General features: G+C 38.7%; 1 protein-coding gene across 1 annotated transcript in view; it reads left to right on the forward strand.

Moving 5' to 3' along the window:
- Positions 1–15,080, forward strand: part of DTNA (dystrobrevin alpha) — a 141,567-nt gene that overhangs the window by 71,451 nt on the left and 55,036 nt on the right. The window contains exons 5-8 of the mRNA XM_007945637.2: positions 5,631–5,785; positions 8,845–8,950; positions 11,797–11,963; positions 14,556–14,680. Of these exons, the coding sequence (XP_007943828.1) occupies positions 5,631–5,785; positions 8,845–8,950; positions 11,797–11,963; positions 14,556–14,680 (553 nt within the window). The remainder of the gene's footprint in view (positions 1–5,630; positions 5,786–8,844; positions 8,951–11,796; positions 11,964–14,555; positions 14,681–15,080) is intronic.

The raw sequence follows: 15,080 nt of genomic DNA on the forward strand, positions 1-15,080 counted from the left end.
GATCCCATCATGGGAACAACCACACAGAACTGGGGTCCAGCCAAGTTGACACACAGCTCCAACTATCACAGTCCACCCCTTGTCAACTTGGCAGTTGTACACATCTTCTTAACCATATATAATCTCTAAATAAGGACAATCATAGTCATATTTGTGCCTAACATGATACACTAACACACATACAACCAAAAGGCATTAACTTTATTTACATTTCACAGTTCATAACAGAAGGAAACAAAAATATTTGATGCACATATACAATGAAGACATATAGCAATCACAAAAGTGAAACAAGGCAGAATAAGAAACTCTTAAGGATCTCACCTGCTGACCTCATGTCACAATCAGCCATTTATACTGAGAACATCAGATAAATGTTAAAAAAAATCCAATATGATATTAATAAGTACCTAGATAAAAGGATCTCATATTAAAATATGTTTGGAGACAAACTGAGAACTCAGAGACTTTAATGTACTGGGTTAATGCTTTGTCATCAAGGCCCCAGGTCCTTCCATCTTTCCACTCAGCTTTCCTCAGAGTATTGGATTTCATTCTCCTCCTGGGGGGAAAAGAGGTGTATATGTTTCAGGAATCACATTCTCACTCCAGAGGCCACCAGCCAACTTCCCCTTAAGTCTCATTGCCCATGGTGACGTCACAGGCCAGTTTCTAAACCGATTACCAGTAACAGGAAAGGAATCACCATGTTGGTTGTGGAGTAATCTGCTTTTACCTCCTGGGCTAGGAATGGTCTCGGCTTTCTTCTAGCAGAGGAACAAATTTGGGTCCAATGAAGAAAGGAGGTGAGATGAAGGAAATGGTTTTTATGTGGGCAACTGATAATGCCTACACAGTTACAAAGCTCAAGATACAACTAAGTTGTTCCTTTATTTGTTTGATAAATCAGATGTTGACCGATTGCCAAAAACCTTGCAGTTCTCTTGCAAGTCCAGGAGTTCAAACCAAAGGAAATAATGTATCTAGTGCAGTACTTTTCTGCTTATCCCATGCTTTCACCTACCAAAAACACAACTGATGAGCAAAGCATGCATGCTATTTAGTGGCCAAAGTAAATACTCTTCAGTACAGAGAAAAAAGCAGCAAATGCCTGAGTCCCATTTGGAGGTGAACCAAGTTCTCCAGTCAACAAGCTCTGCAATGACACAATTCTGTAGAAAAACAAATAACAGCAATATAACACAGCCCTCTCTCCCAGATCAATACACTTGACTCACAGCCCTATGTATCCCTGGGTCTTCTGCTGTGGAGTCTCTCTCTGTGTAATTAATCCCAGGAAAATGGTTTTAGTGGTTTCCAGGTAACTTGGTTGAAAGCAATTTGACTAAAAACAATTTAGCTAAAAGCAATTTGGTTAGAGGAATCTCTTCAAAATGTTAGTCAAAAATGAATATCCTTAGTTATTGGTATTTCTAGTTTCACTGATAATTATTGACTAAATGAGCAAATATGGAAAATCATTCAGTGACAGGAGTGGCTGACTCTTGATGAAAGGAATTGTGGGTGTTTTCTATACTTTTCATTTTTGCTAGCTTATTTAATGATAAAGCACACAAGCTAATGGTTTCCTACATGGCTTTTGTAATAAGAAAAAGTGAAATGAAAGGATATGGGCTTGTTCAGGGTTTGAGTGATTTGTTTTCCTTTCTTTGAATTTTTCTAATTCCCTTTCAGCCAATATGCCATCTGTTCTTATCTGGCAAGTCTTTCATTTTTGTGTGAAGGGAAGAAGGATATTTGTTCCAACTAGCCTCTCATTGTTAGAGAGCACAGGGCAAGAATAACTCACTGAAAATAATTTAGAAATTTTAAAAAGTAGAGAACAAGGGAAATGTTAAAGTTTATCTTTCTAAAAATGTGTTACAATGCATTAAAAGAGACAACAAAACCATGTTATACCTGAATTTCCAATACTCAGGGCACAGCAAACCTATATGCAGGGTATTCACTACTAACTCCAGGGAGTATCACAAACACAGACTAGGGAATGAAGAAAATGACAAACAAACTCACTGCCATCGAGTTGATTTGACTCATAGTGATCCCTCCTTGGGTTTCCAAGATGGTATCTTTATGGAAGTAAATTGCTCAACTTTCCTTCTGAGGAGTGGCTGGTGGGTTTGAACTGCCAGCCTTCTGCTTAGCAGTCAAATGCCTTAGGTACTACACCACCAGAGCTCCTAGGGAATGAAGAGTTCCCCCTAAAGTTGTATAAAACAGATGCCTAAACATAAACTGCCTAATATGCTCCTTTACTGTCAATTTTTTTTTTTTTTTTAATAAGCTGATGTTTGATGGGTTAGAACACTTGCTTATACTTCTGCCTCAGGGCCCCTGGAAAGCTTAAAGATTTCAAGGGATTCTGGATCCAGTGCTATGAGCCTAATATGGCATAAATATGGTTCTAAAGCTTCTGGAGAAGGGTTGTTTGTTTAAAAGACTAGCATTGTGGCAGATACCATGTGATTCTTGAGTTTCTATTACTGAACTGGCCCATCTGCCACCATACCCATCCCCGCTGGAAGGTTTCTAACTCACTGACCTGCTTTAAAATCTTCGGTATCTCCCCAGAATCTTCTGGACACAATCTAAACTCCTCACTAGAGCTTTCAACACTCTTCTTGTCTTGTTTCACCACACTTCATGACCTTATGTGCACCCAAGCCTGCTGCCACAGTGAACTACTTGAAGATCCCGGAGGACATCATGCTTGCTCTCATCTCCATGCCTATGCAGACTTGATCCTGTTCCCTAAAGCCCACTCCCCTCCTCTGTGCCTGAGTAACCCCCAGTTGTCCTGTAGATGGCCTAGATGCCCCAACTGTAAAGAAGTCTTCTCTGACCCACTCTTCCCTCTGGGAACCTTCTCTCTGCTGCCCCGCTTCTTCATACACACACTCGTGTTCCGTTCCTTATGCTGTCATATATGATGTCTCTGTTACATGATGTATGATAGAAAACACTTCTCCATCAACATCAATGGGAGCTCTGGTGGCATAGTGCCTAAGGCATGTGACTGCTAACCTGAAGGTGGAGGTTCAAACCCACCTTCCTCAGAAAGAAGGTTCAGCAATCTACTTCCTTAGTGATACCACCTCAGGAACCCAAGGAGGGGTCACTATGAGTGGAACCCGACTCAACAGCACTGAGTTTGGTTTGGTTTTTTTTTTCATCAGCCTCAATAGGTAGGACCTCATAGATGGCAAGAACTCAGTCCTGATTTTTCTGTATATCGTAACCTAGCAAAGTATCCTGCATTTAGTATGTACTACATTAATTTTTGGTGCACTGTCTAAGGCATTTGACTCCTAACCAGAAGGTTGATGGTTCAAACCCACCAACTGCTCCACATAAGGAAGATGGGGCAATCTACTTCCAAAAAGATTTACAGACTTTAGAAATGCAATGAGAATCACTATGAGTCAGAATTGACTGGATGGCAATGGGTTTTGTTTGGGTTTTTGGTACATTAATTTTAGCTGAATAAGCTAAAGTTCTTTAAAGTTCTTCTAAGTAGCTATCACTGTTTGGAGCTGTAGCAAATACAAGAGTGGTTTGGAATATGGTCTGGACCCTTCCGGGACAATCACATTGGGGAGGCAAGCCTAAACTTATGAAGTAGATGACAGAAGAAAAGCAATATGTAATTAATAATAAAAATAACTAACATTTCTATACCACGTACTATATGCCAAACACTATTCTAAATATGTATCATTTTAATAGCTTCCTCAAAATCCTCTCATTTCTCTTTAAAAACTGAGTGGCCAGTAAAAGTTGCTTTCCTTTGAATGTAGTGATTTAGCCTTAGTTTGGCTATCTAGCATAACTTAATCAACACAAATAAATTAATATTTGCTTCCAGTTTGTGAAAGGTCATTACTGATACTTCTACTACTTTTGCTCTAATTAGAGACATTGTCTGGGAGCTCTGCTAGCATAGTGGCTAAGGCACTTGACTGCTAACCAGAAGGCTGGCGGTTCAAACCCACCAGCCACTCCTCGGAAGGAAGGTTGGGCAATCCTACTTCCGTAGTGATACTGCCTCGGAAACCCAAGGAGGGGTCGCTATGAGTCAGGGCTGACTCCACGGCACATAATAACAACAACAACAACAGAGACATTGTCTAATTTCTTTCAATGGGAGATTTGAAAACCCTAGGCTACTAGACTAGAATATGGCCAGGCCTAGAAAATCAGACCCTAGAAAATAATCAAGATGGCCAATTATAGTCAACCAGCCTGCCTAGAGAAAAAAGATGGCAGCTCTAATAAAGGGGTCAAATTTGCCTAACCTAAGGTTGCTTTTCCCTTTTTTTGATTGGAATTCTTGAGTTTTTATATTTAGAATTATTTAAGAGCTTTTTTGTTTTGTTTTTATTTTTGCTATTGGCAATTATTTTCTTTTTTGACTAATTAAAAGGAAATATAAGAGTAAACAGCATTGTGAAGGCAGATGAGAAGAACATTAATTTGGTTGATCATATGAAATTTCCTAAGTTTCATGATAGATAAACTATGGATTGTTTGGAACACAGTAGAAGTACTTCATAACTGAGTTTCTTGGTCTGAGTACTTAAAGAATATGAGAGCCAGTTCACATCCTCAAAACATAATCCAGTAGAAGTTTGTTTTATGCTTAGCATCTGACCATAACACAAAAGCAAAATGTCTCCAGATTGCATTTTGCCCTTGAAAAATAAAACCCAAAATGAAGTAGCACATTGAACTTATAACAGTCGATCCTGGTGGCTGTGCTGGCCTAGGGACAATTCACCTAGCATGGTCATAAAGTATATAATAGCAAACCCTTTCATTACCAGTAGTGATTTCCACAAAGAAATCATAAAATACTTTGGGAAATTATGCCATTTCTATTCACTAAGTGCATATTGTGGCAGAAACTGAAGAATACAGGTTCAGTGAAGCCACTGGCTCTGCAGACACTATTCTAGGACCTTGACTTTGCCTCACTGGTCATTCACAAGGCCGGCTTCCTCTTTGCTGTGTGAGTCAAAAAGACCCTTCCCCAGAAATCAAGAGGCTTCTGCCCAGAACACTATGATTTATAGAAAGTGTTCTGTGTGAAGTTAATCAAGTGTTTTCGTTATATTCTTATCCCCATTGTCTTTCGTTTTTCAAATATCTTAAGCCAAAATCCATGATTTTAGTGATTCTGTAGATTACCTAGCTACCCAGATAAATACAACCCAACTTTGTAGTAAAACTCTCATTGTGACTTTCATATGAGGTCAGCATATTTCTCACATATACAAATATACTTTTACTGAGTTATTTATGAGTCGATAATTGACCTCAAAAGAAAAAAGATTATTTCTATATCTCAACAAAATATGTAAATTTACACAAATTACTAGTTACTGCTATGTACTAGAATCATAAAAAACAAACAAATGGACAAACAAAAAGAAAGATAGCAGAGAAAACACCCTGTGGAAATATTTCAGCATAAAAATTAGATTTCATATTATTTTATTATTATATTTTATATTATTATTTCATATATATATATATATATATATATATTGAACTGAAATTTTTGTGAATGTTTTTATGATTAATAATATCTTTCCTTTCCCTTCCATTAGATATCTTCTCAATGATTTCTGACTCCAGCGGGGTGATGGTTTATGGACGATATGACCAGTTCCTCCGGGAAGTTCTCAAACTGCCCACAGCAGTTTTTGAAGGTCCTTCCTTTGGTTACACAGAACAGTCAGCGAGATCCTGTTTCTCTCAACAGGTAAGGAAAAATTGTGCTTCAGGAATTATCTCTCAAATAGTGGTTACTCTTTTTCTGTATGTCACACCAAGTCACATGACCTTCAACAAATGCTTCTTCATGATAACAACCAGCAGTATATTTTCCATCTCTGACAAATGCTAAACCAGCAACTAAACCCAACATGTCTGGATAATCATAAGAGTTGACGTGTACTAACCATGAGTCAGGTCATGCTTAGGTAAAATTTTACTTGCTTCTAATTTACTTCTTACACCAACCCTATAATCCTGATATCGTTATTATCACAGCATTATAGAAAGGGCAGAATTGTCACTCAGCCTTACAAGAAACACAAGTCTGACCCAGCACCAAGCTTTAGCAATGTTTAGAAAGGATACAAGAAAGGACTCAAAGCTCATGCCACACCAAGATCTGGAAGGCCCATAACATAGCAAACACAGCTGCTTAAACTTTGATGGCATGATGCATTTAGGATTCAGAGAAGTTTTAACTGGAGTGTGGCATAAGTTAGCCCAGGGAAGCTGCTTATTTCTGGCAGCTCTCTATATCTCTCAGCCCTGGTGGTGCAAACACTTAAGTACACAGGTGCTAACTGAATGATTAGTGGTTCAAATCCATCCAGAGACTCCACAGGAGGAAGGTCTGGTGATCTACTTCCATAAAGATTACAGCCAACTCTATAGGGCAGTTCTACTCCATCACATGTGGTCATTGCGTGTCAAAAACCACTCAACAGCACCCAAGAGCAGTCATGTAGAAAGTGGCTCTGGGTGGCACAAACAGCTACGTGCTTAGCTGCTAACTGAAAGGTTGGAAATTTGAGTCCACCCAGAGGCACTTTGGAAAAAAGGCCTGGAGATCTATTGATGAAAAATTAGCCCTTGAAACTATACAGAGTGCAGTTCTACTTAGACACACATGGAGTCACCATGAGTTGAAATCAACTCCATGGCAACTGGTTTTTAGACGTGTAGAAAGGCTACATATCTTACATCCATTCTCCAGCACAACACAGTAGTGATTTGTAAATCCACAGATGAAAGATTTGATTACGATTTTTTAAATATCCAAACTAACCAGATATTTCCTGCAGAAGGATTCCTTAAATGAGAAGTCAATACACAGCAGCCCATAGAAAACACTTTACTGTCAAGCTAGTAAATTTCATCAATCTCTCCCTGGTAGTCTGAGAGACCAAAACTGCTTCAGGCTTCCTTACCAAGGGAGAAACCAACCAGTTTACCTATGTTCAATCTTTCTTTCCCAACTATCATCTTACAATAATAAGCTGAGGATCAAACAGGTTAAGTAACTGACCCAAGGTCACCCAACTAGTCAAAAAGAGAGCCAAGATTAGAACATGACTAGATAACCTCATTTGTTAAGTGTTTCCGGTTAATTAGGCACTTTGCTGAGTGCTTTACAGCATTACACAATTTATTCCTCTCCATAGCCCTCTGAGGGAAGTACCAGTACTAGTCACTCACTACTATCAAGTTGATTCCGACTTACAGCAACCCCCATTGGGTTTCCAAGTCGGTACATCTTTATGGAAGTAGATTGCCCCACCTTCTTTCTGTGGAGCAGCTGGTGGGTTTGAACCACCAACCTTCTTGTTAGCAGTCAAATGTCTTAGGCACTTTGCCATCAGAGCTCCTTACTAGTACAGTTGTTGTTGTTGTTGTTGTTATGTGCTGTCCAGTCAGACTCGACTCACAGTGATCCCTCCTTGAGTTTCTGAGGCAGTATCACTACGGAAGTAGATTGCCCCATCTTCCTTCTGAGGAGTGGCTGGTGGGTTTGAACCGCCAGCCTTCTGGTTAGCAGTCAAGTGCCTTAGGCACTACACTACCAGAGCTCCCATACTAGTACTAGTATTGTCCATATTTTACAGTGTTGAAACTGAGGCTCAGCTTGTAAAATGGCTTGAGAAAGAACCTATGAATAGTAAGTGGCAAAGCCAGCATTAAAGTCAATTCCTGTCATATTTTAGAGCCCTTACTCTTTCTAACTCGAAAGTACATGTTTTTAACCAATCTGATATTCTCTCCAGTATTAGGAAGTGGGTGGCTAAAAGAACCTTCCTTTCCTACTGATCTTAAATTGTTGGGAGATGACCAGTACAATTCCAAAATCTGGGCTCAAAGTAGGGCAGATCACATGGACAAAGGAAAGCCACTACTCTCTGGATGAATTTATGTTCAAATGACACCCTGGTAAAAGATCTTAGTTATTAAGGCCATGGCTCTATCTATCCATTCTGTTTTGAGGGACAAAATCAGTAAGGAAAGGAAAGTTTGGTGCACAAAGAACTAACTCTGCTCCCATGTCATCTCACCCAAAACGCCTTTCTCACCCTCCCACCGCCCTACCCCAGGCAGGCTTAGGTGCTCTGGTGCGTGCCTCCCCATCTCTGCTCCAACTAAAGCATGCCTCTCTTTACATTCCCTTTCGGGATTAGAGACCTCAGAACGGATTCATTCACCTAAGCTCTTGACAGACTCTCATCCTCACCCAGAGCTTCCATGGGTCAATCATCAAGTCCTGCTGATATCACCTCCTAACAGTTTCTCAGATCTGTTTCCTCTCTATCATCTATTGCCTGGACTGTTGCATAACTTCTAAACAGGTCTTCTCCCTCCAGATGTGTTTGTTTGTTTGTCCATTTGTTTATTTGTCATACACCCCATTGCATTCCAAACTATTTTGGAGCCTCATTTTTAAAAAACACTTTAGGGGATTCTCAAAATATGTATAAAACAACACGGAGAACACAAGAGAGGCATCCTCTTTTCTGTTCCCCCAATGCCCACAGATCACCATGCCGTTCTCTTGTTTTATTGCCTTCAGTGTAACACTTCCCCTCGTGAGATTGTATTCAAGGCCTGGTGCTTAACAGGACAGTTGGCAAGTCTTGTTTCTTCATGTAATAGAGGTGAACTGAATGCCTTGTTTCTTCAGTCTCAAATACTTACACTCCAGATAAATTAAGATTATTCCTCCTTATTCTTGTGGGGTTTTTTTTTTTGTTTGTTTTTTGTTTACTTTTGATGCAGAAAAAAGTCACACTAAATAGTTTCTTGGACACACTGATGTCTGATCCTCCTCCTCAGTGCCTGGTCTGGTTGCCTCTTCTGCATCGACTGGCAAATGTAGAAAATGGTGAGTACTTACTCCTGAGCAAAGACAGCTGTTTAAATTACTGAAACGAGACCATTGGGTCTACAGCTATCAAGCCAAAGTCATTGTTTTAGGAAGTCTATTTAGTACTTCTTAGTTTTGTTTGGTATAGAACTAACCATTCTTCCTGATTAGTAAGGTCTTATAGAACAGCCCATTCTAAATATTTTGTAAATTTCATTGTGTACCTCTCACTCACATATCTGGTGTGGCTTAAAGACTGAGTACCACAAAGGAGAAGAATCTCAATAAAGAATGCAACATTTTCTATTGTTTGCTGTAGATCTGAATTTCCAATATCCTTAGTCTTCATCTTAAAATATATTCGAGACGTGATGAACCATACTTAGAACTCTTTTTTTTCATTTTCTATATATCTTTTGGTTAGTAATATGTACTACATAGTGTTTTAGCACATAATTTGCTGATGTTATCATTCTCAGATGCAGTATTTCTAACCCCCAAAGACAAATAAAGAATGGATTTATAAAGATGCTGATTTAAAAAAAAAAAAAAACCACTGTCATCAAGTCAATTCTCATAGCAACCCCATTGGGTTTCCAAGGCTGCAAATCTTTACAGAAGTAGATTACTTCATTTTCCCCCCATGGAGTAGCTGGTGGGTTTGAACTGCTGACCTTCTGGTTAGCAACCAAATGCCTTACCCACTACACTACCAGAGCTCCTTACTGATAATAAAATGCAATAATAATGAAAACTAAAATAAAAATGAGGTATTTGATTTACATCAGAACCAACTTCTGAGGGAGTCATTGGAATGGAACCTTGTCATAAATTGGGGACTATCTGTATTGGTATACATGACACTAGTGATTTCTTCCTAGGCATTAAGCCAAGAATTTAAAAAAAAAAAAAAATGACTGCTATAAAGTCAGATCCAACCCATAGCAACCCCTTCTTGCATTTCTGAGGCAGTATCTTTATGGAAGGAGAATGCCCAACCTTCCTTCCAAGGAGTGGCTGGTGGGTTTGAACCACCAGCCTTCTGGTTGGCAGTCAAATGCCTTAGACACTATGCCATCAGAGTTCCCTAGATGAAGAAAATAGCAAAGATTGCCTGGTAGCTCCTTGCTAATCTTCCATCATATTCTCCAAATACAAAGCTTTCCATAGTTGTAGTTATGTAAAATTAAGAGTAATATAATTTTGGTAACGTGCTTTTTTTTTTTTTTACAAGGGCAACCATTTCCCCTTAAAAATAATTACTGTTGTCATGTTGTTGTTGTTGTTGCTATTTGCCATCGAGTCGGACCCAACTCATAGCGACCCCTCCTTGGGTTTCCAAGGCAGTATCACTATGGAAGTAGATTGCCCTATTTTCATAGTCAAACTTAAATATGAAATATAGTTCAAAATAAAATTTAAATAAGTTTAAACATATAGCAATTTATTGCCTCCATCTAATCTTTAGGTGTTCTTATTTATTATTTAATTTAACTTGAAATTCCTAGAAACTTGAATAGAAGTAATTTATCTTCTATCTCTTACTAGACCTATAATTTCTCCATATTTTCTGTAATATATCTTGGGGCTAAAATTAGCCTAATTTTGAAGTCCCTTTTAGAACTTTAAGCATCTGCTTTTATCATCTCTCCTAGTTAAAAACTATGAATTTATCTCATTTTTGCCCACGGAAAACTCAAAGAATGAATTTTCCAGTTTCTCTGCAACCACTACTAATCATAGATTTGTTTTCTTCATATCCATATGCAGAAGCAAGGTCCAGATCGCAGGATCGTACAGGATGAGTTCATGTTACTACATACAGTTCCAGAGTGATTTTCCAACCCTGAAGCTGCTAACTCAGTATACTGCCTCTCTCAGTATTTCCTGTTGCGGGAAATGAGTTTCCCAGGTGCTCTCCCAGAACAGTTGTCCCCACATTCAAGCCCCACCCCAATTTCCCAAGAGCCAGAAAAAGGAGGACATGATGGTTGTTTAGTGGACAGCGCACTAAAAAAAAATGGTTATGCCTTTTTTTTCATGATTTGCTTTTTATCTCCACGTGTTCTTATTTGCCTTATTTCTCCTGGATGGTTAGTCAGAGAATAATGTTTTCCAAGGCAAGAAGCTCATAGCATGCACACTGTTGCCTGGCTCTGATTATTAGTTATTAACTTCAGACCTCAAATATTTTACCTTGCCTGCTTTATAATTCAAATTTCCTTCCAGAAAAAGTTAAGTGGTTCTTGAACTATCTGAATTAAACTATATTCATATAATTTAAGCATCTTTTGGGGCCTCTACCCACCTGTGTCAGGAAAGAAAAATATCTGTTTGTTAAATGAAGGCAATGTCATTCATTAAGTAGCCCCTCCATTTTTCGAAAGTAACTCACTGTTCCCCTCCAGTTTCTCTACTCTTCCCCCAGTCCCCTTTCCTTTACCTTCTTCTCATTTCTCCATTTCTCTAATATTTGCTCTCTACTCAATTGGACCGTCAGTTGTATTCATCCACTGTATTTCTGAGTCTCCTAGTGAGCTGTCCTGGTTTTTTTGGAAAGACCAGTTAGTTTGGATCATTTATATTCTTGTAATGTAAGAGAGGGGAGTAGAGAGAGCAAATGGCATTACAGAGATTTGTGTTAAAAGAACACCTATTCTCCGTAACTATTCCATTTCGTCCACCCCCACACACATGCTTGAAATGGGTGGTGAGATTCCAGGAATAAAACTAATACTTCTCTCAGCCAAGACTATCATTGAAAATCATGATACACAGGAGAAAAAGGCAATTCCTATTAAGCTGTATTTTTTCTTATTCTGGTTCATTCTTTTTTTTCCCCTGTTCATTGACTTTCCCCTTAGTCTTCCATCCGGTAGAGTGTTCCTACTGCCACAGCGAGAGCATGATGGGGTTTCGCTACCGATGCCAACAGTGTCACAATTACCAGCTCTGTCAGGACTGCTTCTGGAGGGGACATGCCGGTGGTTCCCATAGCAACCAGCACCAAATGAAAGAGTACACATCATGGGTAAGGCAAGGTCCATGCCATACTTATGGATGGATATGGGAACATTGCCCAAGATGAAAGGAATAGCAAGGATTATGACAGGACTAAGGAACAAACTTAACTTTCTACCCCAAGTCTAACATTACTTCCCTCCATCCCCCTCCCCACCCTGCCTTACTGGGATCTCTTACTTATTATATCTGAACCCAAGGTGGCTTCCTGAGACATAAAATATAGGAAGATTCAAACTTACTTCATGGAATACAGATAATTCAGTACAGATTTCAGTAATACCTGAACAGCAGGTACCTTCTGGAACCTAATCTTATTTTCACAGTAAGTTAAGGTTTTTTCCAAGTTTTGTTTTATTTTTTTGTTTGTGGGAATTGCTTAAAAACTCTTGTTACTTTCCTTTTTCTTAGGTTCTGGAATTCTAAGATTCTGGAACTTAAAAGAAACAAGTGTGGGCCTATGGACTTAATGATACCATTTCATTTTACTTTCCTGCAGAGGTGGGAGGATTGTGGTTATATTAGCAAATCATCTTCCATGAATTGTTTGAAAGACTAGATTATTAAAGATGACTTGTGATTGTCTGTCCATGTGGTAGATATATTCCCAGAAGCACAGGGCACTGGGTCAGTGAGAGGCGCCACATTATCTCACTGTGTTTTCTATTCACATGGTTTACTGTTTGCTGACTTCTGCCTCAGTTAAACTCCCAAGATGCTGCTCTTTTGCTTCTGTTAAAGTACTCGTCTGTGTATAAGTTGTTTTTTGTGGCATGAACTGTCAGCTCCTCCCAATCTCTTATGGAATAGTTTGATTAAAAAAAAAAAAAAGTAAATTTTTTATAGTCTCTCCTGTATTTTAATATATTTAAAATTAATCAATAGTCACTTAAAGTTTAACAGATTGTTCTTTAAGAAAAGAAAATCTTCAGAAAAGACATTTTAAGTCAGAATGTTCTTTCTAAGAATTATTCTTAGGAACTGAGTGTCAGTGTAGGCATAACTGTTATAGCCTGTCAGATTCTGAATTTAAGGAACAGCTCTTCACTAAGGCAGCGTATCCTGAGGGCTCCTTGCCAGTTCAAACTGCACTCACTTTTGGTTATTCATGCACTGAGGATAGAAATATTAATACAGATCATGAAATACAGCTTAATAGAGAAGAGAGAGAGAACACTTTTTATTTTGTTAACTGTTAACATATTACCAAACTTTAAAAATGTTCTATCCCAAATCCCAGATTGTTAGTGTCTGAAAACCAATCATATTTTATTGTCATTTTATATACAAGTCGCATAAGGTGCCTCTTAGGGGTTGTGAATTACATGGCAGGGCACTGTCTTCACAAACTAGGCTGATGGCTTAAGAGCTGTTGTTGTTGCTTCTGCTGCTGCTGCTACTATTTTAATTGCTCTAAGACTCACATCTCCTAACAAAAGCCAGAAAGGGCATCTTGAACAATCTTCCTATTTAAATAATGTATTCATTATTATACTGAAGACACTTTAGTATAATAGCAATTATGGACTGCATGACTGAAAAGAAGTAACAAAATTATAAATGACTTCTCATGGAATGGAAAAATTTGGCTAAAGATTTATTTTATTGGTAGATTCATTTTCCTCATTTTGGATACGCAATTTTAAGATAAACATGCCATCTACCTAAATGAAATAGAGGTAGCACAGTGATGGGGGTGGGGGTGGGGGGGCCGAGGAAACCTTTACATTCCGAAGACTCAGACTTAAGTTCCTCTTTTTCTTATAACTGGATGTTTCAGGCCACCTCTGAAGCACCTCTCACCTGGAGTCCTGCCAGAACTCTTGCTCATCTTCCTCTTTCCACTCCTGTATCCCTTCCCAGACCTTTTCTTATACTTCAGCTGGAGCAAAGCTCCTAGAACCAAGTCTGATCTTGTTACCCTTGTGATTTAAATGTCTCCTCGGTTCCCACTGCCCGTGAGATAAAGGCCACAGTCTTTTACATAGAATATGAGAAACTTGGTGACCTGCCTCCTGCTTATCTCTCCAGGATGGGGTCTCTTCTCTCCCTTTGCAATTGCTGCTTCCTCCATCCATCCCTTCCCCTTGAGTTTTTGTCAAGAGGACTCCTTTTTGTCCATTACAAGCTTATGGGTCCCACATACTTGCATTTATCATAGAAGGTACTAACACTAAGTGGTAGGAGGACAGGTAACCTGGTGGCTTATTCCAACACTCTATTTCCAGCATTGAGTAAACTTCCTGTCTTGTAAACAGTTGTCATCGAGTTGATTTGGACTTACACGAACGCTGTAGGTCAGAGTAGCACTGCCCCATAGGGCTACCTAGGCTATAATCTTTATGGAAACAGACTACCATATCTTTCTTCTGTAGAGAAGCTGATAAATTCACACTGCCAATCTTTCAGTTAGCAGTCAAGCACTTTACTTACCACTGCACCATCAGGGCTCTTTGCCTGTCTTATAGTAGTTACTCAGAAAAGGATTTCTTGAATGAATAAACTATTCAATTATTTTCACTATTATGAAAAGCAAAGCATCTCATAAAATGTTAACATACCTTTTATTTGTTATTACTTCTACCTTTCTTGTTCTTTCCAGAAATCGCCAGCTAAGAAGCTTACTAATGCATTAAGCAAGTCTCTGAGCTGTGCTTCCAGCCATGAACCTTTGCACCCTATGTTCCCTGACCAGCCTGAGAAACCCCTCAACTTGGCTCATATCGTGTGAGTATCTCTGTCCTCTAGGTTAAGTGACCATTTCCTTACTGTCACAGGTCTGGATCTAAACAAAATCAATTTCATATCACTTGTCAGGGAAGAAGACTTAAAATTTAATTTAAAAAAGAACAAGAGTAATGTTATTATAATTGTTTGTTGTTGTTGAGGTGTACAGCACTGACATAATTCACCTAGAAGTGAAAAATATTCATAAAGCATAGTTACAACAAACGGATGTTTGTGGGATTTGCATAATTGGAGTTAACAATCAATAGAAGTATCATAGTAAGAAAATTTTAAAGCACATTAAGTCTTAACATCCTATATGTTTTCAGTCCCAAATATAAAAGCCCTTTATTTCATTTCTCTGCAGAGCCAGTCATCTGAAAGATTCCAGAAATCTAGA

Source organism: Orycteropus afer, unplaced genomic scaffold (genome assembly GCF_000298275.1).
Source record: "Orycteropus afer afer isolate SDZICR_OR568_19922 unplaced genomic scaffold, OryAfe1.0 scaffold00141, whole genome shotgun sequence".
NCBI classification, from domain to species: domain Eukaryota; kingdom Metazoa; phylum Chordata; class Mammalia; order Tubulidentata; family Orycteropodidae; genus Orycteropus; species Orycteropus afer.